The sequence below is a fragment of the Pristis pectinata genome, chromosome 9 (assembly GCF_009764475.1).
Source record: "Pristis pectinata isolate sPriPec2 chromosome 9, sPriPec2.1.pri, whole genome shotgun sequence".
Classification (NCBI taxonomy): Eukaryota; Metazoa; Chordata; class Chondrichthyes; order Rhinopristiformes; family Pristidae; genus Pristis; species Pristis pectinata.
Genome location: NC_067413.1, coordinates 60,087,545 through 60,115,363, shown reverse-complemented (window position 1 = coordinate 60,115,363; position 27,819 = coordinate 60,087,545). Strand labels below are relative to the sequence as shown.

At 38.1% G+C, this 27,819-nt stretch overlaps 1 protein-coding gene across 1 annotated transcript in view; it reads right to left on the bottom strand.

Moving 5' to 3' along the window:
• Positions 1-27,819, bottom strand: part of LOC127573997 (cyclic nucleotide-gated cation channel beta-3-like) — an 89,200-nt gene that overhangs the window by 28,890 nt on the left and 32,491 nt on the right. Inside the window, exons 4-10 of the mRNA XM_052022589.1 lie at positions 26,401-26,567; positions 24,820-25,014; positions 19,736-19,944; positions 11,884-11,934; positions 11,689-11,775; positions 9,025-9,089; positions 4,942-5,064 (exon numbers count right to left, since the gene is read on the bottom strand). Of these exons, the coding sequence (XP_051878549.1) occupies positions 4,942-5,064; positions 9,025-9,089; positions 11,689-11,775; positions 11,884-11,934; positions 19,736-19,944; positions 24,820-25,014; positions 26,401-26,567 (897 nt within the window). The remainder of the gene's footprint in view (positions 1-4,941; positions 5,065-9,024; positions 9,090-11,688; positions 11,776-11,883; positions 11,935-19,735; positions 19,945-24,819; positions 25,015-26,400; positions 26,568-27,819) is intronic.

Sequence of the window (27,819 nt, the reverse complement as noted above, 5' to 3'; positions counted from 1 at the left end):
TCTTCTTTCCCCTTTCAGCATTCCGAAGTGAGTGTGTTCATCACAATGCTTTGGTTCATTATTTTATCTCCACCAACATCCATTCCCCTTCTCATGGCAGCTTCCCTTGCAACTGAGGGAGGTGCTACAGTTTACCTTTTCCTGTTTTGCTCCCCAGCAGCCAAGGACCCAAATAGTCCATCTGGGCGAGGCAGTGATTCACTCGTGCTCCTTCCAATTTAGTATCAGCATTCTGTGTTCACAATACAGTCTCCTCTGCACTCAGTGACTCCTTTGTGGATCATCTCTGTCCAATCCATTTGAGAGACCTGAACTTCCATCTGCCTATCACCTCAGTTCTCCGTCTCACTCCCACACTGATTTCTCTGTCTTGGCCTCTTATACTTTTCCAACGAAGCCCAACATAAGGAGCAGGATCTCATTTTCTGACTAGGCACATTACAGTCCTCAGGATTCAATACCAAATTCAGCTTACCGGCCTTTCTATTTTGCATCAGAACTTGGAATGTTAACTTTTCTCTCTCCACAGATGTTGTCTGACATGTATAGTATTTCTGACATTTCCTGGTGTTATTTGAGATTTCCAGCATTTCCAGTTTTTCAACTACTCTCCTTTGTATTTTAAATCATAAATGCATTCCTCCCATCCCCGTGTTCAAAGTTCCTTCCTTATTCTTAAGTTTCAGCCGGCATCCTTTATTTCACGTAATGGGAAAAGTTGAAATAACATTTGCCTAAATTAAATATATTCCCTTTATAACTTCGAGAAACTAAGGCTGACAAAGGAAACAATCCTGATTTCCCTAATCATGCCTCATACTATATACATTTTTCATACCAAAGTCACATGTGTTGTTCACTCTGTGTTCTGCTAAGGAAAATAATATTTATTATTGATTGAATTGGCAAACAGGGCTGTTATAAAGGAACATAGCAATATTTTAAGAGTGGTGGTAGTAGATAGGCTTGAAGGAGTCTTAAAGAAGGAGGGTAAAGCAGAGAGTTTTAGGGAGAGATCTCGTCAGAGTTTTAAGTGAGATAGCTGCTTTAGACTTACTCTGTGTTAATACAGTTGTAATAATATTTACGTATCAGGCTATGAGAGTCAAGCATCCTGAATGTTTAGTTGAATGATTGATTTGATATCTTTCAAATGTAAACATTATTACTGTTCCAAGTGGATTATTACTGACTTTGGGTTTATTGTGAGCCTCATTGCACAGCAATGCACGCCAGGCATGTCAGTTTGTTTAATGTGTTTAATCAAAGACAAATTGCCTTTGTTATAAGTGGCTTTCAGGTAGAGCTTCATTCAAGGTGATTCATAGGAGCATTTTTCAATAAAATTAGGTTACCAGACAAAATTTTAGGAAAAGTGCCCAAAATCTCATCCAAATAAATTGGTTCTAAGGAGTGTCCAATGGAGGAGATAGAAGCAGAAGGAATCAGGAAAGTTAGGGCCCAGGCAAGTGAAGAAATGGCTTCCCAATCTGGGGTGATGGAAATCCACTGGATGCCAGATTTGTGGGAATACATGGCTGTTGCAGGAAGTCACATAGATAAGTAGTATAAGACTATGGAGGGATTTAAACACTTGATGAAATTTTAAATTCCACACATTGCCTCACAGGTGGATAGGGTAGTTAAGAAAGCTTATGGGATGTTGGCTTTCATAAGTCATGGGATCGAGTTTAAGAGCCGCGAGGTAATGATGCAGCTCTACAAAACTCTGGTTAGACCACACTTGGAGTATTGTGTCCAGTTCTGGTCGCCTCATTATAGGAAGGATGTGGAAGCGTTGGAATTGGTGCAGAGGAGATTTACCAGGATGCTGCCTGGTTTGGAGAGTATGCATTATGAGGAGAGACTAAGGGAGCTAGGTCTTTATTCTTTGGAGAGAAGGGGAGACACAATAGAGGTATACAAAATATTAAGAGGAATAGATAGAGTAGACAGCCAGCGCCTCTTTCCCAGGGCACTAATGCTCAATACAAGAGGCCATGGCTTTAAAGTAATGGGTGAGAAGTTCAAGGGAGATATCAGAGGGAGGTTTTTCACCCAGAGAGCAGTTGGTGCATGGAATGTGCTGCCTGGGGTAGTGGTGGAGGCAGGTACGTTGGTCGAGTGCAAGAGATTGTTAAATAAGCATATGGAGGAATTTAAAATAGGGCGATATGTGGGAGGAAAGGGTTAGATAGTATTAGGCATGGTTTAAAGGTTGGTACAACATGGTGGGCTGAAGGGCCTGTATTGTGCTGTACTGTTCTATGGTTCTATGGTTGGAGTCATACCTCTCACAAAAGAAGCTGGTTATGGTTATTCAGGTCAATCATCCCAGCCCCAAGACATCACAGCGGGATTCCTCAGGGCAGCTTCCTAGGCCCAAGCATCTATAGCTACTTCAACAATGACCTTCATTCTTCCATCATAATGAGAGAAGTGGGGACGTTTGCTGATGATTGCACAATGTTCAATTCCATTCACAACTCATTAGCTGACTGAATGTAGCAAGACCTAGACAACATTTAGGCCTGGGCTGATGAAAAGCAAATACTATTTATACCACAAAAGTGCCAAGCAAAGACCATTTCCAAAAAGAGAGAATCTAATCACCCACCAACGATGGCACTAGCATCATCGTGTCCCCCCTCATCAAAATTTTAGGGAATCACCATTGACTAGAAACATGGACTAGTCAAGTAAGTACTGTGAGCGGGTGAGAGGCTGGGTATCCTGTGGAAAGTGACTCACTCCTGGCACCCCAAAGTCTTTCCATCAACTAAAGGCACAAATTAGGAGTGTGATGGAATACCTTCCACTTGCCTGGATGGTTGCAATTCTAACAACTCTCAAAACCATCCAGGACAATTCAGGAACCATTCTATATTTTCATTCCCTCCATCACCAGTGGACAGGGGCTACAGTGCACATAGTGTATCATTTTCCAAATGTACTGTAGTTGCTTGCCCAGGCAACTTGAATAGTACATCCCAGACCAGCAACCTCCACCACCAAGAAGGATAAGGGCAGCACAAACATGGGAACACCACCACCTGCAGGTTCCCCTTCAAGGTGCACACTTTTCTGATTTGGAAATATATTGCCAGTCATTCATCATTGTTGGGTCGAAATCCTGGAACTCCGTACACAACAGCAGTGCAGGAATACCTTCACCAGAAAGACTGTAGGAGTTCAAAGAGACAGCTTACCACACCTACTCAAGTGCAGTTGGGAATGGATAATAAATTCTGGCCTTGTCAGTAATGCTCAGATCCCGAAAAATGAGTAAATTAAAAATTTGATCCAACACTAAAGCAGCATGAATTAGTACAGCATCAAGGAGGCCAATCAATGGGCAAATGGATTAATGGGGAATCTGCTGTTGATGGCTCATGGTTTTTGAAGGCCCATCATTGTATGTCCAGAATAACACTCCAGGAGTTCCTCAGGGAAGGATGCTTGCCCTAATCATTTTGAATTGTTTCATTAATACCTTATGTGATAAGATCAGGAGTACAACTCTTCATTAATGATTCTACAGTTAAATTCCATTTAGTTAGCAGCCCATGCCAATCTACACCATGAGCTGGATAACTTCTCAATTTGGACTGAAAAAGAGACAGATGACATTTGTCTTTTATAAATACCAAGCAGATGCAGATCTAGAGAGATGGTCCATTTCTGACCATCCATGGCTCCAACGATATGGAATCCTGAGAGCAAAATTGTCACTTGGTCAAGATCCTGTAACAGTTGCGGAGAACCATCACCTCAGATCTCCAAGGCCAAAGCCTTTCACCATCATCACCTCCTCAACTAGTAATGGACAGTAAACCATCTGAACAACAAGTAAATAAAATACTGAACAAAATACAAATTAACTTATAAATCATATTGTTGTTTGTGGTATATTGTGGTTGTAATTGTATGGATAACAACAATCAATGCACATTAATAGAAAATTATACTATAAAACTCATTGAGATGTTTTAACATGCTTTTTTCTATAGAAACGCACAAACATTATTAGTTATATTACTTTGTACCCACTACCCTTGCCACATTAGATCTTGTATTTTTCATATGGAATTTCTTTCCTAGTTTGGTATCAACATGCTTCTGCAATCTATACCCTTTGTTTCAATTAAGATAGTCAAAAATAATTCTTCAAGAAGCAATAGATAGAAATCGGGTACACTTTAACATTGAAAAAATCAGCTTCAAAAGTAGTGCAGTTTTAAATGTTTAATAGAAGTAACATAGGTACCTGACCAAGAATGGCTGAAAGAATAAGAACTCCTAAAAAATAGTTGCACATCTGAAATATTTGCTCAAACTCATTGGTGGGGGGTGGAAGTTCAGCAATCATCAGAAGGGATTTCTCCGCATAAAGGAAACAGTTGATATAGCTACAAAATTATCAAGAAGTAAGAAGAAAAAGAATGTATGAAAGAGAGGAAAATTAAAAAAAAATCAACATCAAGTTTAAATTGATGCAAATGGCTTAAGATAATGTTTTATTATTAACATTATTTTCTTATTTTAAAAAATCACTTCAATATTCATTCAGGACAATGCAGGTACTGTGCTCTTTTAAAGAGAAGATAGATTGCTATAATCTTTTGCAGCAAGTACAGCACTTAAGGAGAAAAGAAACTAACAACGTTATAGGGTCACTTAGTCTTAGATTCTGAAATAAAAACAACAAATCATACTGTTAATTGGTTAATTAATGATTGACTTGAATGACCTAAATTCTGTACACGGATTTAAACAGTATGATCTAGGAACCCTTCCCTTATACCTTTTCCATACTGTATCCCTCTACCCCAGAACAATGTCCTACTTGAGATGAACAGTGGGCATCAGGCCATTGACTCATGGTGCAGTTCATCTCCTGAAGAAACTGACAATCTTAAATGGTAACAGAGAAATAATTACCTGTTTCCTTTGCCATTGTAGACCCATTTATTGCTGCCTATGCCTTCAAAATCTGAAGCCCAGTAATATAAACAAGCATTTATGTGCAAGAGGAAAAGCAGATATCCTATTGTCCGGGCAATTCTGTAAACAGAATGAAATGCATGACCTATTTAGTTAATAGTGAACTCTGCAACAAGTTAGCTGTAATATTGGCTTTTAGGATTGCTATTTAATTTAATGATTCATCTAATTGTCAGAATTGTTCTGTGTTTTATCAGTCTGTGGCACATCTGCAGATGCAGAACCAATGTGCATGTGGAAGGTGCCATTTGCAGGAAGACATGGAGAAGGCTTGTAGGTTGCACTGCAAGTAAATTTAATTCCCCAAAACATCTTACAGTCAGGTAACAAGTTAAACTTTAAAGCATTCCAAATATATATCCAACCCATCTTGAAACTTCCTGTTGCAGATCTTGAATGAAGTGAAATGGGGTGGAGGGGAGAGAGTTGCTGAGTAATCCATTCAGAAGGCAGGTCCTTTATTTAACTATTTTAGCTGAGTTGCGTGCTGAGGATTTTAGATTTGTTCCAGCTTTAGAAAGGGTCAGCTGGATTTACCAGGCTATGCTAACTGTATACTACTTTTGGTCCAGAGGACTGTGCGCTTTCCCAGTCGCTCAAGCCATTGTACATCCCCTCCTAGAGTCAGAAACTTACCTTTGTTTTGTGACCTGTTTCCCCACTGAAGAGAGGCCTGTGATTTTTCAAGGTTTCCACCCCTCCTCCTTTGCCATTCCTGTGCTTTCTCTTCATTCATCCTACATGCTCCAAGATTGTTAACTGCTGCTGTAGGTCTAGTCAGCGTCATGGCATGACAGAGTCCCTGGCTGGCTGGCTAAAGGTAGGAAATGGATTCCAAAAACTGTAATCCAATCTTTGTGTTAAATTCAGCAGAACCTGAGTGCAAGATGTGTTTCTGGTCATAAAAGCAATAAAAATGCTTGCATATCCATCAACTTTAACCCCACTAAACATTAGACCACCAGTCTATTTCCTTTATCAAGTTACTGACTTTCTGTTTTAATTCTCCATTATTTAGTCTTTACCTTCTTGAGTGTATTACAAGGCCTCTGCATAAAATTTCCTGAGTTCACACTGCTGGATACTTGGAATTATCATTTGATTTTGTTGAAGGACACAGATATTTTCACTCATTATTGAGGGAGGACTCTGAAAAACATCACCCTGTTTTGCAGTACTCACCATGGCAGCTACCTCACATGGTTTAGCAGGGAATTTTGGGTGAGATCATGTTCAGCAAGCCCCCACCACTTTCACTTGACTCCCTGGTTAATCTCATGGGTGCACTTACTTGCTGCGGCACTTTTGGAATGGGCTGGGCTAGGGACCTCTACCCAAAGTCGTGAGGGGCAACCAGGCATCAGGTGGCAGAACCTGAACCCTAACCTCAATGTCGCCTTGATGGCCTTCAACAGACAGCTGCCATTAAAGGCATCTTATTACCATTTTAAATGTCTCTAATATTTATATACAGTTAAAAACTGTTGAAAAGGACTAAAATAACAAAAATTAACTTTACTTAAGACTACATTTAATATTAAGTATATAGTAAAGAAAAATAAATGAACAACATAGCTAAACTTAACAATATAATGAAAGCCAGTAACCCCGTTGAAATGAATGGGTATGTTGCTTGTATGCCAGCCATAGATAGTGTACAACTGAGGGTAACATTCGAAGTATGCCTGGTGGCTCAGGCCTGTATGTTCTGGAGCTGCTGCTGAACTCAGATGCGGCCCATTGAATATCGAGACCTGTCACTCAATATTATCAGCAAATGCTGTGATCTGTTGCTGGGGGAAGCCACCGAGGAAAGATCACTGTTGCTTGATATTGGAGGGATTTTGTGATCTGTCCCTGATTCTGTGAGATGGCACTGATCCTCCACTTTGCTTTTAGTACAATTGGAATAAACAGCTGTAGAAAGCACCTTGTCCACTTTAATAGCCTGTTATTTCCTGTGTAACATAAAGAATAGTATACATCCACTGTGTCTGGATATTGACATACTGTAGTGACTCACCGTCCGGGCAGGCGAACCGGCTCGGCAGTCGGGTCGTGCGGCGTCGGAGCAACGAGGCCCAAGATAGCGGCGGGCCTTCGTCTTCCCCGAGCGACGGGGAGAACCCGCGTGCGGGAAAGACTTGATGACGTAGCATATACGTCATTGCCGGTTGCATTGGGCGGGAACAGTTTCCCATAAAAGGCTCGCGCAAGGCGGGAAAATAAACCAGTTCTTGTTTGGCAATCCTTCGACTAGCGTCTTGTTTTATTTCGTGGTAGCAACCGCTACAATACTATCATTTCAGTCAAATGACAGAATTTGACTATTATCCCCATCCGCAATCAGACTCTCAATCCTGTGGGAATTTATATTTAAAAATCTGGAAAGTCTGTGCAATTACCTGGCAGTGCAGAAATCACCAGTCATACAATGCTGCTGACAGGCCTTCCAGACCACTGAATCCATCAAATCACTTTAATGGTCTTAAGGCTAGAAATTCAGCCATGACCAAGTAGCCACAACTCTGTCACGGGTGAAGTTTTCATTAATGCAAGGATGTGTTCTACATCCACAAAACATAAAAAATCTGAGCTGATTTAAATTAGCTGTGTCAAATTCCAGCTACCAACAAGCTTCTCTACTTGGTGTTTGAAAACACTAATTTTATTTCCATCATTACAAGTGAGTGCAAACATAAAATTCCATATGTTTTTTTTTGCAGAAATGTCTTCACTTCCTCTAGAAAGTTGAATGTACGAACAAAAATACAGTAGTCTATTGTTATCCCTGAATCTCAATCTCAGCACATGATCTTAGGCAAATACCACTGCGACAGAAATTATACAGTCACAGGCAATGCCCCACCCCCCACTTCAAAGGTGAAATTCTACTGTGAACTAGGCTCATGGCACTTGCACACTATAACAGCCCTTGTGCACTATGTGCACCCAAATAACTTTACTTTGCTAATGGAGAAATTGAGTGGGGCTTTGGAATACAAGTGTGAGTCGGAGGGATTCTAGGTTTCAAGGACTGGGAAAGGGGAAGTAAAGAGGGAAAAGCAGCCTTAACTCTCATTATGTGCAGAAGGATGCTGCACATGATGACAAAACGTGTTTCAGGCTGCTTGCCATTACTGTGCAAGCATAGTAGTCTAATGGATTTGTGTGCCATACAAATGGAGGAGCATGAATAGATTTCTGGGAGTGTGCTACCAAGGACTTGATTTGTGTTTGATAAAACTTGATCACATAGCATACTAAAACATTGCCCTATACAGGCGACCCCTGCGTTGGGTACTTGTCTTCCTAGAAAACGCTCCTTGTTGCGATTTTCCATAATGCAAAACTGTATCATCTGTGCATGCATCAAGAAATGTGAATTGAAAAGAAAAGCATGTTTGTTTATTTATTTATTTTTCAAATAAATTTTGTATGAGGAAATTTTATTCTGGTTTCCCAGACTTTTTTGGTAGTGATTTGTACATCCTATAAGGGCACTTTTCCGTTACCTGAAATGGCGTAACGTGAGGGTTGCCTGTACCGTAGTTTCTAAGCTATGGTCATTTGGACTATGTATCAAAATATATAGTACATGGTATACAGAAATTCTGTGCGCAGGGTCAATATTGAGCTTTCAAAAACAAATTATGGTGCTATACAGTGAGGGATATACTGAACAAACAAACTGAGAAGTGCCAACATGAGTTAATTGAGACTAATCAATTTTAGTACAGCCAACCAAGATCAGGGCTAGTCATAAGCTCTTGGCTACTTAATTCTAAGTATGGCAATTCTGTCAGCAGCTTTGAAAGTATTTGTTCATTGGATTATTGAGACTGCTTTTGATATCAGCAACCAACTAATTTAAATTATATATTTTGATCAAAAAATCAACTTTGTGTGTTGCAAATAGAAATCAACTGCAATCCTGAACACAGGTTCAATAAACATAACTTTTTATTGTTACTTTAACAGAGAAGCTATTGACTATTTTTTAATTCAATGACTACCTACCTGTAACGATAAGCTTTTTTCATTATGGACTCCAGTTGATTATTGAATTCAAAGAAGATTGAATACTGGAGAAAAATAAAAAACAAAAAAAAACCCAAACAAAATACTTTGTTAGTAATTCTTACATTGCAGCCTCAATGCTTAATTATGACAAGGTTTTATGTTGTTGTTGGTTACTGAAAGAAAGAATTTGCAATCTTATATTACCTCATTTTGTCATCAGAATATCTCAAATACTTCATATCCAATGAGATACTTTTGAAGCACAGAAATCATTATGTTATCAAATTTATATACGGACAGAATACAACTGGGCGAACTGCTGCTTAAATAAATGAAGAAAGTTCAGTGTGGTCTTCTAATTGATGCCACTAGGCAGAAGTTTTCAATGTTCAAAATCTGCAGCCAAGGGAGGATGGGCCTTTACTTAAATGGATTGCCATCTTTTGTCCAATCCAAAGAATAGACGTGGAGATGGATTGGATCCAGGAAAAAAATTATGCTTTGAGCTTACATTAAATTTATATGTTCTGTAGTTAGTAGAGTCTGTAAAACATTTGTTATTTTAAAAATATCTTGGTTAAGGATGAAAAAAAAGTGCATATTCAGTTAAATGTTAGGCAGTTTACTAATAAGACCTACAGAGGAATAACAACAGTCACTATTTCCTTTGTCAAAAATAAATTGAGTTATCTTAACAAATGAAATCTCTTCATCAGAAGAACACATTTTGTGCAGAAAAATGGCCTGTTTTAAAGAATGGGTGCCTTGGAATCCTTCCCTGGTGTAGGGCTGTGAGGGCATTGTACTCTGCTTTGATGTTCATTCCATTAAAGTTTGGGGGTACTAACTGTAGATGAATTCTAGTCAATTATATCTGAAGGTAAATCAAATGAGTGAATATAATTGAACTTGCTATCTGAGGACATTTAAGCCCTGGAAAATCAAACCCAACTTTTTGATCTGCATTCCCTTAGTGATGGGAGCAAAGACTAACAAACTGATACAATTTTCCCTCTGTTGTTCAGTTAATGAATTAGAGATAAATGGACAGCTAACCCAATAAAGTTCACCTGGATGGCCTCCCATTTCTAATGACAATAATCACATTGCAGAACATGGATAATAGGTGCAACTATGAGGTGATGTCTACCAAAGTAAGCTGAGGTGTCATATTCATTTCCTCTCCTCACATTAAAAATTAATAAATGGGCATGGCAACAAGAGTGCTGTTACAGCCCATGGGGATGAGCTCAAATCCAAACTTAATTCTGTGGACTTTTGCTTCTTATAAATGAATGGAGCTACTCCCATCAATGTTTTCAAAACTGGTCATCAATAAGGAATAACATCATAAATTTTGCACCTGATTAAATTTTATTGATAATACTTTCTGTTCATATTTTGCTAGCTACTGATGGGGGTGTGCATTTGGTTAGCTGATTGATAGCCTCAGGGATACCCTATCTATTTTGCAATATCAGTGGTCTTGCTGGCTTTCAAGCCGGATAAACAAAATGTTGAAGCAGGGAACCCCATTTCCTGGGCACAGCGTTGGAATGGATATCTCCAAGTTGCTTTCAAGGAGTCTAAAGATCACTCCTTGTTCTAGGTCCAGAAAAATGTCCTGTTCCATTCTCCTTTGACAAAATCACCACAAAATTTGGGGCCGAGTTTATGTTATCCATTTTACCCCAATGCTCAGTAAAATAGGAATGGGGGTCTTATGCGTGTAATTGGACCTAGACTTGCATTTTTAAAGTGCCTGTTGCTAATTTCAAGCAGGCACATTGGCTGACTAATCACAGTTCCAGCAGAAGATAGAGAAAGCTAGCTACACAGCTGGCAGAAAGGTGGAGACTATATCTATATTTCACTGTATTCATTTTCATGTGTAAAATTGGCATTTGTGCTTTATGAATGGCTGACTGCCAGTATGACTCATTTTGTTTATCTGCAGTTTGCTGGCAAATTTTCTGAAAAATGGGCAAAAGGTAGGTTGCATTTCTTACTTTTGCTTTCAAAGTACAGCTTTGATTAGTTGAAGCAAGTTATTGTTGGATCAGGCCTATTACTTTTTCTCTGTTCTGTCCACAAGTCAAAGCATTTCCAAAGACTTATTTTATGCAGGAGGAGAAACAAGCAAAATTGTTCCCAAATCTTTTGTCAGTCAGGCACAAGTCAGCCATGATAGAATCTATCCAAATTTGTTTACTGCAATCTTACACAGAGAAAGAGGCAGCAAAGAAAATATTTCATTTTACTTTCATTCACTAGGATTGATATCATGAGAAAGCATTAAAAAGGAAGCTTCAATAGCTCATATTAACAGAAACCAATTGTATTTTATAGGTTCAGGATTGTGATTTTACATGAATAATTAATTGAAGCAAATGGTTACAGCATATCGCTCCCGTGTGTAATATTTTCCCGAATCATTTCACTTGACTCTGTAACAGTCTAATGGTGTAATACCATGTATCCCATTTTAGTTTAAGCAATCTAAGTATGATTTATGGATCTTGTCAAATTTTGGCAATTCAGACACATTCTAAAGATCTTTAAAAAAATAAGATCAGATTCACGCCAACATGCAAGCTAAATTTGACACAGTCAATAAAAAAAATAGCTCCAGTATTAAACCAATAACCATAATGTATTTACCTTAAGTACACGATTTAGCCGAAACAGGGGATTATAACCAAGCAGCAAATATAACAAATCAAACGGGATTATTGATGCAAGATCAAGCTGTGGAAAGAGGTTTTAAATCAGAAAGCATACTCTTTAATATTAAACAACTCAGTTAAAAAGTGTATTTGTTAATTGTTTAGATGCTTATAGCTAAATAAGGCTTACCTTGAATTTTAATGATTTTACATAGTGTTTTCTCATTTCAATTTTATCAGTCTAAAACAGCAAAATACATAAATTTGAAAATCAGTATTATAGAATTATATTTTTTGAGTTTGCTCTCTTCTTTAATACTTTTGAATATAAGGAAATCTAAAGGAGAACCAAATAAATTTTCCACTTTGTCATCTAAAATAAGAAGTGAATATCCTCAGATCAATTGTAGTTTCAACAGATGCAAAATAAAATATCCTCTGGTCTATTCTAACAGCTGGCTGCACTTTCCATTCTTTGTAAATATGTGTTAAAGCCCACCAGCTTCTGTCATTAGCAATGTGAATGGAAAATAACATTAAAATTCCCATTGTGCACAATAATACGGCGCTATTGGGAGAAAAAATTGATGTATACTGATACTGTGCATCATAAATGCTTATTACACTTTCAGTCCATGACTTTGCAGCCACAGGCACCAAAGCTCAATCTTTGCAGTGCCTTCAAATATAATCATATTAGACAGGTATTGTTTGGAGTGCTCTTTGGGCTAGATCTGTTTCTGCTGCATTTCTGATGATGTGCACTGTTTCTTGACAGCTCCTCCTCCCCTCAACACAACTTCCCAATATACTGGCAGTACTTCTCTCTTTTTCTGCATTTCCCCTGTAAATGGATTTATGTTGGAACCTTAGAACCTTGCAACATGAAATGAAGTCATTTGTCCCATTCTGCCTGTGCTGGCCCTTTGTAAGAGCTTTCTAATTAGTCCGGCGTCCTTAATCATTCCTGATAATTCTGCAACTTTCTCACTTTTGAGCAATTATCCGATTCCCTTTTGAAAGTTACTATTGAATCAACATTCATTACTGTCTGCCAGTGTAATGCAAGTTATATCAACTTGCTAAAAAAAACTCATCTCATCTCTACTAATTACCTTTGCTCTGCATTGTCTGATTTCTGATTCTTCTTTCAGTGGAAACAGTTTTATCCTCATTCACTCTATAAAAACCTGCAACATTTTGAATCCCTCTATCAAATTATCCCTTAAGTGTTTTTACTAGAAGGTAAATCCAACTTGTCTAGCCACACAACAACTAAAATCTCTCATCCCTGGCACTTAGTAAACTCTCATGAATGATATTGTATACCCTCCAAGAGCTCGATATCCTTCCTAAATTGTAGTTCTCAGAAATGGCATAGGCCTAACTATTTTATACAGGTCTAGCACGACTTCCTTGCTTTGTATTCCATGCTTCTATTTATAAAACCTGTACATCTTTTTAACTCCCTTCACAACTTGTCCTGTCAATTTCAAATGTTTCTATACATTACATTGTTTCTACATCCACTGTGCAATGGTAGAATTTACTTTTTATTGACTCTGTATACATCTCTTTTGGATATCGTTATGTATTTCCCTGCAGTCTGAAAATCAACCAATCACCACAACTCTATTTTCTACCTCTTGGCCATTTTTGTACCCATGCTCCCATTGCATCTTTAATCCAGTTTTGCAGGTCAGCCTTTGGAAGATTATTCTACCATAAATTCTTCCTTCCTTTGAGTGAATTGTGGGACAGATATAAAGTGCCTTTAAAAGTACCACAAAATCAATTATGAAACCTCTGCAGCAGCTTCCTACCAATCAAATCAGCCATTCATAACATTCACTACTCATCAACACCCCTCTACTGATTCTGTAGCTGGAAAGTTCAGCCATTCCTGCCATTTAAATATTTAATTTGATATTTCCACCTTGCCTCACTCCTTGTACTGTTACCACCAGTTCTACTTATTTAATGCCATGAGTTCATAAATTTCACTTGAACCAATCTTACATCATGTTTACTTAGTGTACTGGTGGAACAGATGATCCCATGCAATATCAGATCCATTTACTTTAATTATTGGGATGGAAACATGCAAATTTTTGATATACACATCAGAACTTTGACTCCATTGTTAGCGTCAGGGATATACTATCAGCATAGTTAATGGTTATCTGTAATTCACCAGTGTTAACAAATGCACAATGGTCTAAATTGTGTCCTGAGGCTTTCAGGCAGGTATACTTTGTGGAAATAATGAGTTGAGATGGCTTAACAGCTTTCTTGTATATTCTAATTCAGAACTGATGCCGCAGAGGGGCTAATGGCTTCAACTGTGAAAAGAAAGACAGCTCTATTTGACTGAGATGGTCATATCATAGGCAGAAAGTGTGCAATGAGTGTTTACTGTTCCCTCAGGCATAGAAAGAGGTCATCAAGAAGTTTAATGATTTTAAGGAGAGTACAAAGATAGTAAGGATCTTTCCAGTTGAATAAATTCACATGTTAATAAGTTTCTGCAGCATGTGTCGTATTTCTATCATTAAAATTTTCAAAAAAGGCTTTGATTAATAAAACAAGTATGTGCACGAGCAATATTACTGTGATTTCTCAAAAAGCAAATACAAACATAAACTATGATTTCATGGAAAATGGTGGAACTAGCCACAAGATGGTTTTATGCTTTTTCTTAAATGGAGATTATTGGAGACAGATATCACAATAGATAAAAGGACTGACTTCATATAAATAGCTTTTATGGCAATGTTGACATGGGTCCTTTATTACCATAATGCTCATTGAAAAGGTTGCCATACCAAATTATGGACACAATAAAAGGTTAGCTGAAACGTAATTAAAGGTAACAAGAAGAATGCACTGACATTTGTGCACAGGCAGAAAAGTGCTATAAATGTTGCTATCTTTATCAAGGCACTAAGTGGCACATTTTGCTAGCTGTGGGTCAAAATTGCATTCATCAATCAAATGAAAGCTGGCATTGCAGATGGTGCTGCTGCCATAAGAGTTATGTTTTGTTGAATGCATCAGTTCCATAATGTCACCGGAAGCAAGGGGCTGGAGATGGGAACATCCAGACTTAGCCGAATGCAGCTACCTCTAATATTATCATGCATGATGGTTTGTTATAACACAGCAGCCTGCAGCAATGTTTTCCTAAGCACGATAGTTTTAGAACACATTGCAATTAAGTACAACAACTTTACATAAAAATCTGAAGTTAGTGAAATCAGATGATTACAGTATTTCTCTGCTAGTTACTACTGCCTTTAGGCACCAAGCAACTCTTAAAATGAACACCAAGGAAACCATAACATATTTCATTCCTCAGGATATGCCATTCTCTGTTTTGATAGGCAGAAGAAACCTCGAGTAGATGCAAATAAGAGAATAGGTTTAACAAAAACTATATTTATCAGTATACAGTATATTATGATACCCCATACTTCCTATTTACATGCTGTCCTTTGATATCATCTGAAATACATATCAAAAATAGTGGGAAACAAGAAGTCCAGAATGAATAAGGGGCTTAAAGTAATTTAATATCAGTAAAAACAGTACTAATAACACTAAATGCCAAATATATACCCTAGACTTGTTGACTAATATCTTAAGGATTTAAAATAGGTGTCTGCAGAGACAGCAAATTTACTTGTTTTGAACTTTCAGATTTTCCTAGATTCTAAATCATGCCTTGTGGGTTGGAAGGCAATAAATACAAACCTACTGTTGAAGAAAGGGGAGAAGTCAAAATCAGGGAAACTCTGCATCTTGTACATTGATTATATGCCTCCACAAGATTACTGCTGAAGCTGTATCAGACTATTCATAAGCCTGGAGTCCTTATAAACTCTGAAATAAGTTTCTAACCCCACAGTCACTCCAACTCTAGGTTACTTCCACTTTTGTAACATTGCCCATATCTACCCCTAAGGATGGGTCCAGCGCTGGGACCTAGGTGCCAATATTTCATTCTGCTGTACCTGGAGGCTATGCTCAGCAAATGTAACATATAAAAACAACATTAAAACAATGCTTGTGGTTAGAGGTTCAGTTACATTTTCAGACAAAAACTACCTTTACAGCATAAAAAACAGCTGTACTTGAAAAAAAAATCAGTAAGTTTTCCTTGTCTCCTGGCCAACATTCTTCTCTGAAACAAACACCACAAAACATTTTAAATGTCATATCTATTTGTTTGTAGAACCTCTGCATTTTCCTGCATTACAACAATAACGACACTTCATAAATAACTATGTGGATACAGAACACTTCCAGATATCCTTATGGTGCTACATGAGAATAAATTCCCACCTTTTTCTCATTCTAAGCATATATGGAATATTTGAGGTACAACATTAATTCCACTGGTAATGTCCATATGAAACATCAGTATCCCACACTGAGTTGTGTGCCAGCCAAATTAAATTACTGGCCATAATTAGGTTGTATTTTTAGTTACTGCATTAAATAGCATAGGATGTTTAGTATTTATATCAGCATGATATTTTCATTAAGAACAATATACAATTATGTTTTCTACTGTGATTAAAGATACTCCATCATTTTACACTCAGCTGAGAGCCATAAGTGAAAGCACTATTAATAAAATGCTTTGGAGAAGAAATATGACTATAATATATGTAATTTTGCTAAGCTTCCTAATACTGAGCTAGTGGGATTAGCATAGACTGAGTAATAACACTGTCACCTCTGAGTCAGAAAACTGTGTATTCAAATCTCTCCGCAGAGACTTGAGCACAAAAAATTTAAGCTGACATTTCTCTGCAGTACTGAACAAGACCTTCATTGTTGGAAAAACCACCTTTTAGATGAGACATAGAACATAAGAAATGGTAACAGCAGTAGGACAGACAGCTCCTTGAACCTGCTTCAGCATTCAATAAGATCATGACGGATTTCAACACTGGCCTCAATCCCACTTTCCTACCTGATTCCCTGTAATCCAAAATTCCAACATTTTAGTCTTGAATACACATAATCCACAGCTCTCTGAGGTAGGTTAATTCCAAATTTCACAACCAGTCAATATCACATGGCTGTTAAATAGCCATATAATTGTATATGGCTATTAGTGGGACTCTGCTAAATGCTAGATGCTAGTTCCTATATTATAGTTGTATTAACATTTAAATAAAAAAGTACTTACTTGGCTTAAAGTGCTTTGGAAAATCTTGATGTTCACTATGTAAAATGCAAGACCTTTTCCCTTTACACGTTTTAAGATGACAAAACAAACCTGGAAGAACTCTACATCAGTTGACAAATTGGACATTTTGAATGAGCAGAAATCATTAGCAAGCAAGCTGCCATGGCAACAATGGCATAGCTCCTTCTCTAACAGCATAGTGAATAGTTAGTAGCTTAATTTCCTATTTGTAAGACCCTAGAGGGGAATTTTGTTCAATATTTTCAAATAACTTATACAAAAGATAATGAGGAAAAAGGGTAATGTACTGTAACAGAGGAAATAAAGCAGGAATGATTGTTTCAGAAGTGCTGCCATGTAAATGGGAAATAATTATATAAAAATCAGAGCTATTCATGTAAGCCTTTTATGAAAAATACAGGCTGTTTAAAAATAGTTTAAATTTATGTTAATGTATTTGGTCTCAATAAGTGAATGGCTGGCTTCATTAGCTCTAGACACAGGATAAATAACACTGTCAGCCTGTTGACCTCTCATTCTAAATACAAACAGAAGATTCTTCAGTTCAGATGAAAGGCCATTGACCTGAAATACTAACTTTGCTTGATCCTTCACAGATGCTACCTGACAAGCTGAGTATTCCTAGCATTTTCTATTTATATTTCCAGCTAGTGCAGTATTCTGTTTTTATTTAAATAAATAATACTAAATATTTTGGCCACTAACTTTTGACTGATGAAAAGACAGAAAGAAGACCTAACAAGGTCACAAATAGTTGGAACTTTATTATAACAATGTTTAGATTGGTCAGCTACATAGAGCTCAATGCCTAAGTTATCAACAGGTCTCAGCAAAATAGAAGGATATACCAATACTTGCTCCCCCAATATCACCTCATCCTCCACCGCCCTCCCATGCTCACTTACTATCTTGTGCATGCTCCTGGTTGGGATGGCCCAACAACAATTCTCTCAGGTTGTTCCAGGTTCACCGGCCAGGGCAGAAAATGTTGAAGATGTGCCCTAAGAGGGCGAAAGGCTTGCTCCCAGAGATCTGATATCCAGATGCGGCAAATCATTGTGGGATCCCTGATAGGTGCAAGCTGCTATGGCTCCTTTCCCTTGGACATCAGTGACTATAATAATACAACTAAAGCTAACACCTTCAAGAATGTTTTCCTTAGATGTTTAGTTGAATTGCAAAATTCCGGCAATCTTAAAGTTGTATTTGGAGTTTCTTTCATTATAGGGACATAATTTAGACTTAAATGTAAGGGGGACATGATGAAGAAGTTTGCAGATGACACATACATTGGGCACGGGGTTGAAAGGAAGGAGGAAAGCATTTGAGTTTAGGCAGATATACATAGTCCGGTCAGCTGGGCAGAAAAATGGCAAATTGAATTTGATCCTAAGAAGTGTGAGTGAATGCATTTGGCAGTTGTGCAACAGGCAAGGGAATAAACAATAAGTTGAAGAATATTGAGTCGTATGCAGGAACAGAAGGAATCTATATCCACAAATCATCAAATGTAACATGGTATTAGCCAAGGCACAGAATGCAAGAGAAGGAACGTTATGCTCGGCATGTATACAACTCTTCTTAGGCCACAGCTTAACTACTGAGATGGGGAGAATGCAGGGGAGATTTATAAGAAAATTGCAAGCACTGGAAAACCTCAGCTCTGAGGAAAAATTAGATAAGTTAGAGTTGCTTTCTTTGGAACAGTGGAGGCTGAAGGGAGACTTAATTGGGGTATATGAGTAGCCTAACTAGAATAATTAGGAAGGTCCTATTTCTCTTAGCTGAGGGGTCTGAAGCCAGGGTGTTTGTATTAAAATAATTATTAGAAGGATTAGAGTGGAGCCAAGGGAAGGTTTTTCACACAGAAGGTGGTAGAGGTTTGGAGTTTGCTGCCTGAAATTGTGATAGAGGCAGAAATCCTCATCACATTTAAAAGTATGGAACTATTATGGACTCTCAATCACGTCAAATTATAAAAAAGATTCATTAGTGGTATGACAGCATTGCTAGCAAATACAGTATTAATTTTCTTTGCTAGGTGTTCTGGGGAAGCTGATGGTAAGCCTTGCTCTTCAACCTCTGTGGTTCTCTAATAGCTAAGCCCAGAAGAGGAAGCTCTGCTCTACACACGTATGGTAATCAGGACCAGGAATTCTGGCTTAATTTTCCCTTTGATGTTCCAGGGACATTAAAGCAAGTTTTAGTACAACTATTACAATCCTGATTGTGACCAACCAATTCATCAAGGGGTAGTTAAAAACATGGGACCTGCTGTTTTGGGATGGTTTGGTTCCACATATCAATGGCACATCTAGAGCCACTATTAATTTATCATCAAAATATAACTAGTGCAATGAAAACTGACTGGGTCAGACAAACAGAGTTGGTCTCTTCTCATAAGAAACGGTGCTGAGGGGATACCTAATATATGTCTTCAAATGATTATGCTTTTTGATAAAGGGGTATACAGAAAGAATATTTCCACTTGTGAGGAAGAGCATAACTAGAAGCTATCAAAATATGATTATAATTTGGTCACTAAGAAACTCAGCTGAGTACGTGGAACTCATTACCATAGGAATTGGTTGAAATGAAGAGTATAGATACATTTAAGAGAAGGTAGGATGTGCATATGTGGTGGAATGGAACTAAAGCTTACCTTGATAGATTTATGTGAGGAAAGGTGGGAGTAAACTTGACTGGAGCATAAACATCAGCATGGATTGGGGCCTATTGTGCTGTTTCTGTGCCACATATAGCTCAAGTAATCTTATGTAATTGAATGATTATTTAGATGTCTGCTGAAAGTTAAACTTACTATTATGTCTCCCTGTTTCACAAACTGCAGTCGGACCTGGAACACCAACATATCCAGCAGATAGATGAAATCACAGATATAATCTACAGTTAACCAGATGGAAAGAAGCTGTGGTGTCTGATACTTGAAAGCCCAGCGCATGGGAATAACCAGCAGTTCCAGTTTCCAGGCAAGCACCACAAAACACATCCATACTGTGTAAAGCTGATCTGAAACACAATATTTAATAATTAGAACAAAAGATAGGAATTAATATTTCAAAACAGTAGTAATATTTTTAATATTTAAAGTGTTACAAATTTCAGTGTCCGTAGTCTAGATTTTAACTTCTTTGACTGGTCAGGTTGGTGAGTGCTTAGAGTTTAAACGGCCTGGAAGTGGTACTGTGACAGGAAGTCATATCCAACCCATTGGTTTCCATGTTAACTGTAACAGGCCCTTTGGGAAAGAAACTTGCTAACTTCATAGAAGGCTCATTAAAAGCAATATTAAACAAAATGGGTTTAGTGAGAGCACACAGGTTTCCAGAACTTTTACGAACTTGTCAATAAAAGCATTACTGTAGAGGCTGAAGAACTGAAGGACAAATCTATCAGTGTATTGCATCTTCACAGCTACTGTACTGAATTACTCTGTAAAAGGTTTTGTTTTTAGAACTCATTGTAATAGGTTATTTCAAAATCATTGGGGCAAGTTCAGTAGAAATTGGAGCTAAGTTTACAGTTCAGTTTCCACTCTTGTGAGGTACTAACTATGAACTGCACTTTTTAATTCTAATTCTTGACAGCAACATGGATACTGCTTAAAATTCCGTTGTTTAGAATTGGGAGGAGGGCCCTTAGAAACATCAGCAGAAGCTTCACAAACGGGAAGCAACTTGCTTCTTGCATTCAGAGAGTCAGAATGTGATAGTATTATAGAGCACTGAGTCTGCACCAACCATCAAGCATCCATTTACACTAATCCCATTTTATTCTCTGCACATTCTTACCACTCTATCACTCACCTGAAAAGTAGGGGCAATTTACAGTGGCTGATTAACTTACCAACCTGCACATCTTTGGCACGTGGGAGGAAACCAGAGCACCCAGAAGAAACTCCACACAGTTATAGAGAGATGAGCTAACTCCACACAGATAGTACCAGAGGTCAGGATTGAACTGTCACTGGAGCTATGAGACTACAGCTCTATTAGCAGCACCACTGTGTTACCCAACTGCATAGGAGGAAATGGATTATGGAGAGGTGCACATTGTAGGAGGTCTTGCCTTCCATAGAACATGTACAAATGGATGATAAGCCTCTTTGAAACATTTGAACACGAGAATCTTGAGGGCTTATGTGATCACAGTGTTTGATACTCAATTAAATTTTGCAGTCTTTCCATGGACATGATGCCAGTCATGCTTGAGATGGAAAATGCTGGAAATACTCAGCAAGCCAAGCAGCATTTGTGGAAAAAGAAACAGAATTAATACTCCAGTTTGATGACTTTTCATTAGAATTATGAAAAGTTAGAAATCAAATATGATTTAAGTTGTGGAGAATGGAAAAGAGTGGAGAGAACATAGCGAATGTCTATAATAAGGCAGAGACCTATAGAGACTGAATTACTCAAGTTGATGTGGTGAAGGCTTGTTAATTGCAATTTATCTGTGTGGAGGAAGTGTAAATAGAAGGAGCTGAATGGGAACAGAGCAGAGAGAGAAAAATATCTGTTCTCTCCATCCCTCCACATACTCTGTGGCTACAACATATTTGATTCCTAATTTCCTAGTTCTGATGAAAAGTCACTCACCTGAAATGTCAGCTCTGTTTCTCTTTCCACATATGTTGCCTAATGTGATGAGTAATTCCAGCTTTTTCCATTTGTTTTTTTCAAATAAGATGTTTCTGGATTTGAACCCTGGATTATGGGGTAGGGGGTGTTTAGCTCTGTAGAGGTGGGAGTGGGGAGCACTCTCCTGCTACCATGGTAAAGCCTTGCCACTTTGGTAAACTCCTGTCCCCATGCCTTCTTGGTCTTTCTGGCTGGCTTCTTTCCAGCAGGAGGAATAATACATTCTTCTTGTCTTAAATAGCCCCCAAATATGACTTCAAGCAAGGAGTCACTGAACCTAGGGACAACCTTGGTTTTATCCACATGGGTTGCTGTGCAGCCAATTGAAGAATCCATTAAATAAAATGCTTGCAATATACCTTTAAGCTGAATTGAGTTGTGCATGTTGGCTGTGGGAATATGGAAATAAAATGTTAATAGAGCCTCTGGGATAAAAATAAACTGAAAAACGTGCCGCAAAAGTTTCTGGGTTTCCCACATCCCACCAACCCATCCATGCCACACCTTACATTGTGATGTTAAAGTTCAGCCCAGCGTATTGACACACTTTGATTTTCATTGCTATTTACAATGCAGCCTGCAGGTGGTGCCTGTGGCACAGAGTACATGACAATACACAACCATAATCACGTCCTGTGGAGATAAATAATCTAGTTTGTGGGTAACATCTATACATCAAACTGCCAAGTGCATCCGATTTGCTCTTACTATATTGCTGCATTGTTTATTCAGTAATCTCACCCAGCAGAAACAGCTGATATTTAGTTTAAAATTTGTCAAGCAGTTAATGAGTTACTTAGATACCTGTATTTCTGAACAGAGCAGTTTTTGGGTAGAAATCTGTAGTTTGATAATTGGACATGCAAGCAAGTCTTTAACTCACCTCCTTAAGTACATTGATAACCTGCTTCTCCACAGCGCACTGGTCTATTGTAGTACCCATGCTCCTGGAATCTGAATGCCAGTAGATACAACATCCGCTGTGCTTTAACAAAGGCATTCCTACTCACTGCGCACCACCTGCCAGAAACCCACCATTACTCCCTGGTCTGCTCATCCCTCCCCACCTACCCCTCCCTGACCCCTGGTACTTCCCCCTGCAACTGCAGGAGGTGCAACATCTGTTCTTACACTTCCTCCCTTACCACCATTCCGGGACTTAATCAGCTCTTCCACGTGAGGCAAAGAATCACATGCACTTCCTCCAACCTCATCTACTGCATTCAGTGCTCCCGACATGGCCTCCTCTACATTGGCGAGACCAAGTACAGACTAGGAAACAGACTTGCAGAATCCCTGTCTGTAATGGCCATCCAGAGCTCCCAACTGCATCATATTTCAATTCCCCTTTCCATTCCCACACCAGCTTGTCCGTCTGCCAGGGTGAGGCCCAACACAAACTGGAGGAACAACGCCTCACATTCTGCCAGGGTAGTCTACAACAGTAAGAACACTGAATTTTCCAGTTTCAGGAAACCCTCACCTCCAGTGTGTTTCCTAACATACCCCCTCCCACCTTATGATCCTCTTCCAGTCCTCCCATTTTTGTCCATACCCTCCTCCAACCCCATCACCCATTCCCCTTTCCCATACCCTCCTCTAGCCTCATCACTCATTTTTGTTCCCATCTCCCTCCTGGTTCCATCCACCTTCTACCCACACATTTTGCCCACCAGATTCCTCCTGCCACCTCCTCACCCACCCTCCCATCCCCCTCTGGTTCCATCTGCTCTTCACCTCTCCCCTAATGGTTCCCATTATCACCTACCTTACTTATCAGATTTCAGCACTGGTAACTGTGTTCCTGTTTATCAACCTCAAGCAGCTGTCTCCAACTTCACCCTCCCCTCCTCCCACCTAGCTCCATTTGCTTTTTTTTAAAAATTTTGTCTGTCTCCACCAATCCACCTATCATCCATCTGCCTCTGTCTCCCAACTGCACCCCACCCCTCCCTTACTTGGCTCCATCTGCTCGTCATCCTTCACCCCTCCTCAGTCCACCTATCACTCACTGGCCCTTGCCTCACCACTCCCCCTCTCCTCTTTTTACTATCTCTCCTCTCCGCCCTTAGTCTTGATGCAGGGTTTTGACCCAAAAGGTTCATAATTGCTTTCTGCCCACTGATGCTGCTTGACCTGCTGAGTTCTTCCAGCAGATTGTTTGTTGCTAGAAACTTGGTCTTGCTGAACCTCCTCGACATGTTGAAATGCAGTCTGGTTCCTATAGTCTCTCATATCACCTCCTGTTGTTGCGATAGAAATGCTATTTCCCCCCTCTCTTTGGCTGCACAAAACTCCCAGCCCATAGATTTTACTATGGTTTAAGCTTGTTATCATTTTCATGCATAATGCTAATGACCTCTTTTAGCACAGATTCTACTTGCGCTCCTGTTTCTGGGGACACAACTGGAGGACCAAGGGGTGCCTGTGTACTGGGGATAAAATTTGCAAGGATATTCAATATGGAATCGGCTACTGGTGAGTCTTCACCATAGCTAATAGTTAAATTGGAATTTCAGAGCTTCTCTCTCACACAAAAGCACAGAAAAACTTTGAAAGTGAAGAAACATAACCCACATTAAATCTAAATCCAAAATGGCTAAGCTTTTTGATCTTATTATTTAGGAAACATTCAGAGATAATATCAAAAAGTCACGGACGGAGAAAGACCCATTCACCATGTTCACAATGTAAATAACTTCCCATCTCACTTTTCAAACTCCTAAAATAAGTGCAAATTTCATAAAATGCATTTCCCCTTGTTGTAATCCTAACCACTAATGCCTCTTTTATACATCTGCCATTTTTGAACTTCTTGGATGTTAAAATTATTTCACAAGACCCAACTGTTCCTCATTTATAAGGTACTCTAGCCTCCATATTTGCAGTGCTAGAATGTCACATGGTTCACAGAGCACTTGAACATTTCATACCCAAATAGCTTTACAATATGACCTACATATGGAAAAAATATGATTGCTGTATTATTAGCCCACCTGAAATATATCTTTTTCTGTCTTCCACATCAAATTATAGGCCATAAAAATCCAGGGTCTACACCAGATTACGAGTGATCAATGCCCCTACCAGACTACAGCAACCAAATGTTTGCAAGTAGGCGAAACTATAAATTTGGACAACTTTCAATTTTTTCATGAATCAGATTAACTGGGGCAACTGATTCAAAATTTGATTTATCACTCAATCTGCAGTTCAAAACTGTCTTGGATTAACAACAAGTTACCTGAATATGTATCAATACTTTTAGGTATTCTTAACTGCTGTAGAAACTTTTTGATTGGAGGCCTCTTGAATTTACAGCCAATCATGTCACAGCAAATTTCCTCCTCCACTTTGGCCTCATCTTTTTCCTCTTCTGGTTTCTCTTCCTCCTTTTTATCTTTGTCTTCCTTTGGTGGAGGTGGTTTTTTGACAGGTGCTAAGCAATAAAGGAAATACAGATAGCAATCTCAAAAGTTGTTTTCTTCAACTTTCTAGTTATGAAATGTTTTGAACTCCAGTTAACTTCAACATTTGTTGTTAGTTTTCAAAGCCCCTTACTTAGATAAAAAAATGTAATTTCACATTCTTTATCAGTATAATTAAAAATAATCAGCTATTAGTGGATCTTCAGTAGGACACAGTTGACATTTTAAAGAAATTCAATCCTTAAATTAATCCCTGGTGACCATATGCAAGAAACCAATTAATTATAAATAAATGTTCGGCATTCTTATTGTGATGAGCATTAAGTATCAGGAGGGTCAGAGCATCTCATGGTGCTTATCATATGCCAGATGTTCTTAACAGGTTACTTAAAACTATCTTTCAACTAAGGAAAAAGAATGCATGGCTACAGACAAAATGAAAAATTGCCTTCTTTCAGCATGATAGCATAATACTGTGGATCCAAAATAAAAATTCTAGAATTACTCAACATTTCTTGCAGCTTCTATAAAGAAAGGATTCAGGTTCGTGATCTTCATTCCAAACTATAAACATTATAGGTTCCATCTACTCCCAAAAAGGGCTTATGTTCCTTTCACTGATGCAATTAAAGAGTCTTGTTGGCAAGGGCAGTTTTTTTTGGAAGCACTTCAATAAAGATTAATATTGAAGTATCACGCATGAAAATGTCAGAATGCATTACTATTGACTTATCAATAGATTAAACATTGTGGCTATTGTTTTGCAATTATTTTTCTCATAATAAATTAACCTCTCTTTATTCTTGGAGGAAATTTTCACTCAAGTTTCCATCTCATGTTGCTCTATCCTTAGTTATATTGCTGGGCTAGGATCATTACATTTTTTGATAAATCTCCTATTATTCAATTAACAGGTAGATATATACCACTTACTCCCAAGATGTACTGCAGGTATTATTTTTTGTAAGGTAGTTTAGAAATTAAGACATGTAACTTCTGTCAATGCACTTGCAAGTATGTAAAATCAATTGTGGTACTTCCAAATGTGTAATGTAGTTTGATTCCTGCACTACTGTGCACAGGATTGGCTGGCACATGAATGGGTGGCATCAATCCATGTGCATCATCCAGTTGAGGTCTCCCCTCTGCTTGATAGCACTGTCAATGACACCTTCCATATATTAGAACACTTGTAATCAAAAGTGGTATGATGAAATAAACCCAAAACAGAAGACAACAATATTATGATCTCTGAACACTGAAATATTTCAATACAAAACACTATCTCTGGACACATTGCTAATAGGTTTACATGATTAACTGTCATAGTAGATTAATGTTTGCATGCTATGAAATCCATTAGGAACTGGATCGTTGCCTCTAATAATAGAACTTACTGGCTGGTAGAGTTTCGTCTGAGGAAGAGCCATCCTGATCAAACAATTTTTCTTTGTACAAAGATGCCCTTTCCCGCATACGTATCACCAAACTCTGGAGCTGTGCATCGGCAAAATCACTGGTAAAGACGGTTGGTTGTTGCTCACATTCACTACTGAGTGAATTGCTGCAAAATACCAATATTTATGGAGTTTATGTCTTAAACATTGAACTAACTTTTGTAATAATTCATCAGTTATTCAGCAAGCTATTTTGAAAACTCAACGAGCAGGCTATTCATTAGTTTAATTATTAGCTTTGTAGTTATGTGCATATGATTACTGGAGGGGTGAAGTGTATGTTAAACTGAATGTGGGAATTTTATAAATTCTCAAATGTTTTAATTCTGGTTCCAAAAGTGTGTCAACAATTTATTTTGAAACAAGGTTTGCAAAGCAGGGAAGGTGGCAGTTCTTGTAAGAAATAGCTATGTTTTAAAATATAATATATTACATTATTTTACTGAAACAAATTATGGGAACTAGTTTTCCATTGCCCTATGTTTTAATTGTGATTTTATCTCAATAAAAGTAGCCAAAACCTGCATTATATTATCAAAGGGAGGGATGTCATATAATGCTTATGAAACTTTTATAACAAAATGTTACAAGGTTCACCAAATAGGCTGGCTAACCCTGATGAAAAAGGTAAGTGTTTGGATTATTTTGCTTTAGTTTAAAGTTTCTAATTATGCATTGATATTTTAATTTAAGTACAATTCCCCTCAACAAATGCAATGTTTTCAATACATTTGAATTGGTTCATTTTCAAGTGGTTATTAACCAATGAAAAAGCAACCACAGAAATTCAGCATCTCCTCAATTTAATATCTGTACAGCAAAAATGTGGGGATATATAATGGACTTTTAAAGAGTTTTTAAAAATAATAATTGAGTTATTTAAAAAAAATGTATGTCAGCCATGCAAATTGGATTTTGATAATTTTAACATAAGTACCCCAAGGTGTTATATGCAAACTGACTTCTGTTGAAGTTAGCCAACTTTTAAATTAAGCTCTGATTTTAAGCAATCCAAATGTTATTCTTGCTCAAACAGTAAGCCCTTGGGTCCTTGACAGACAAATAGTGTTATGTGAAGGCACAAATTCCATTATGCCAGATTTAAAGTGGAAAATGAACTAAAGATGGAGAGGGGACAATTTTTTGATCCTCAAAATAAGTGGGTTGAGATAGGTGTGATGGAAGATGAAATCAATTAAAAACTAAAAAGTGTTTCTACTCTGAATTGAACTTGTTTCTGGGAGGTGAACAGGGAATGGACAACCAACCATTTCCCAGCAATTGGATTGGCCATTTAAACTTTATAACCTGACTGGAGATAACATGGTTTTCCCCAGGATCAGTTTTAGGATCACTGCT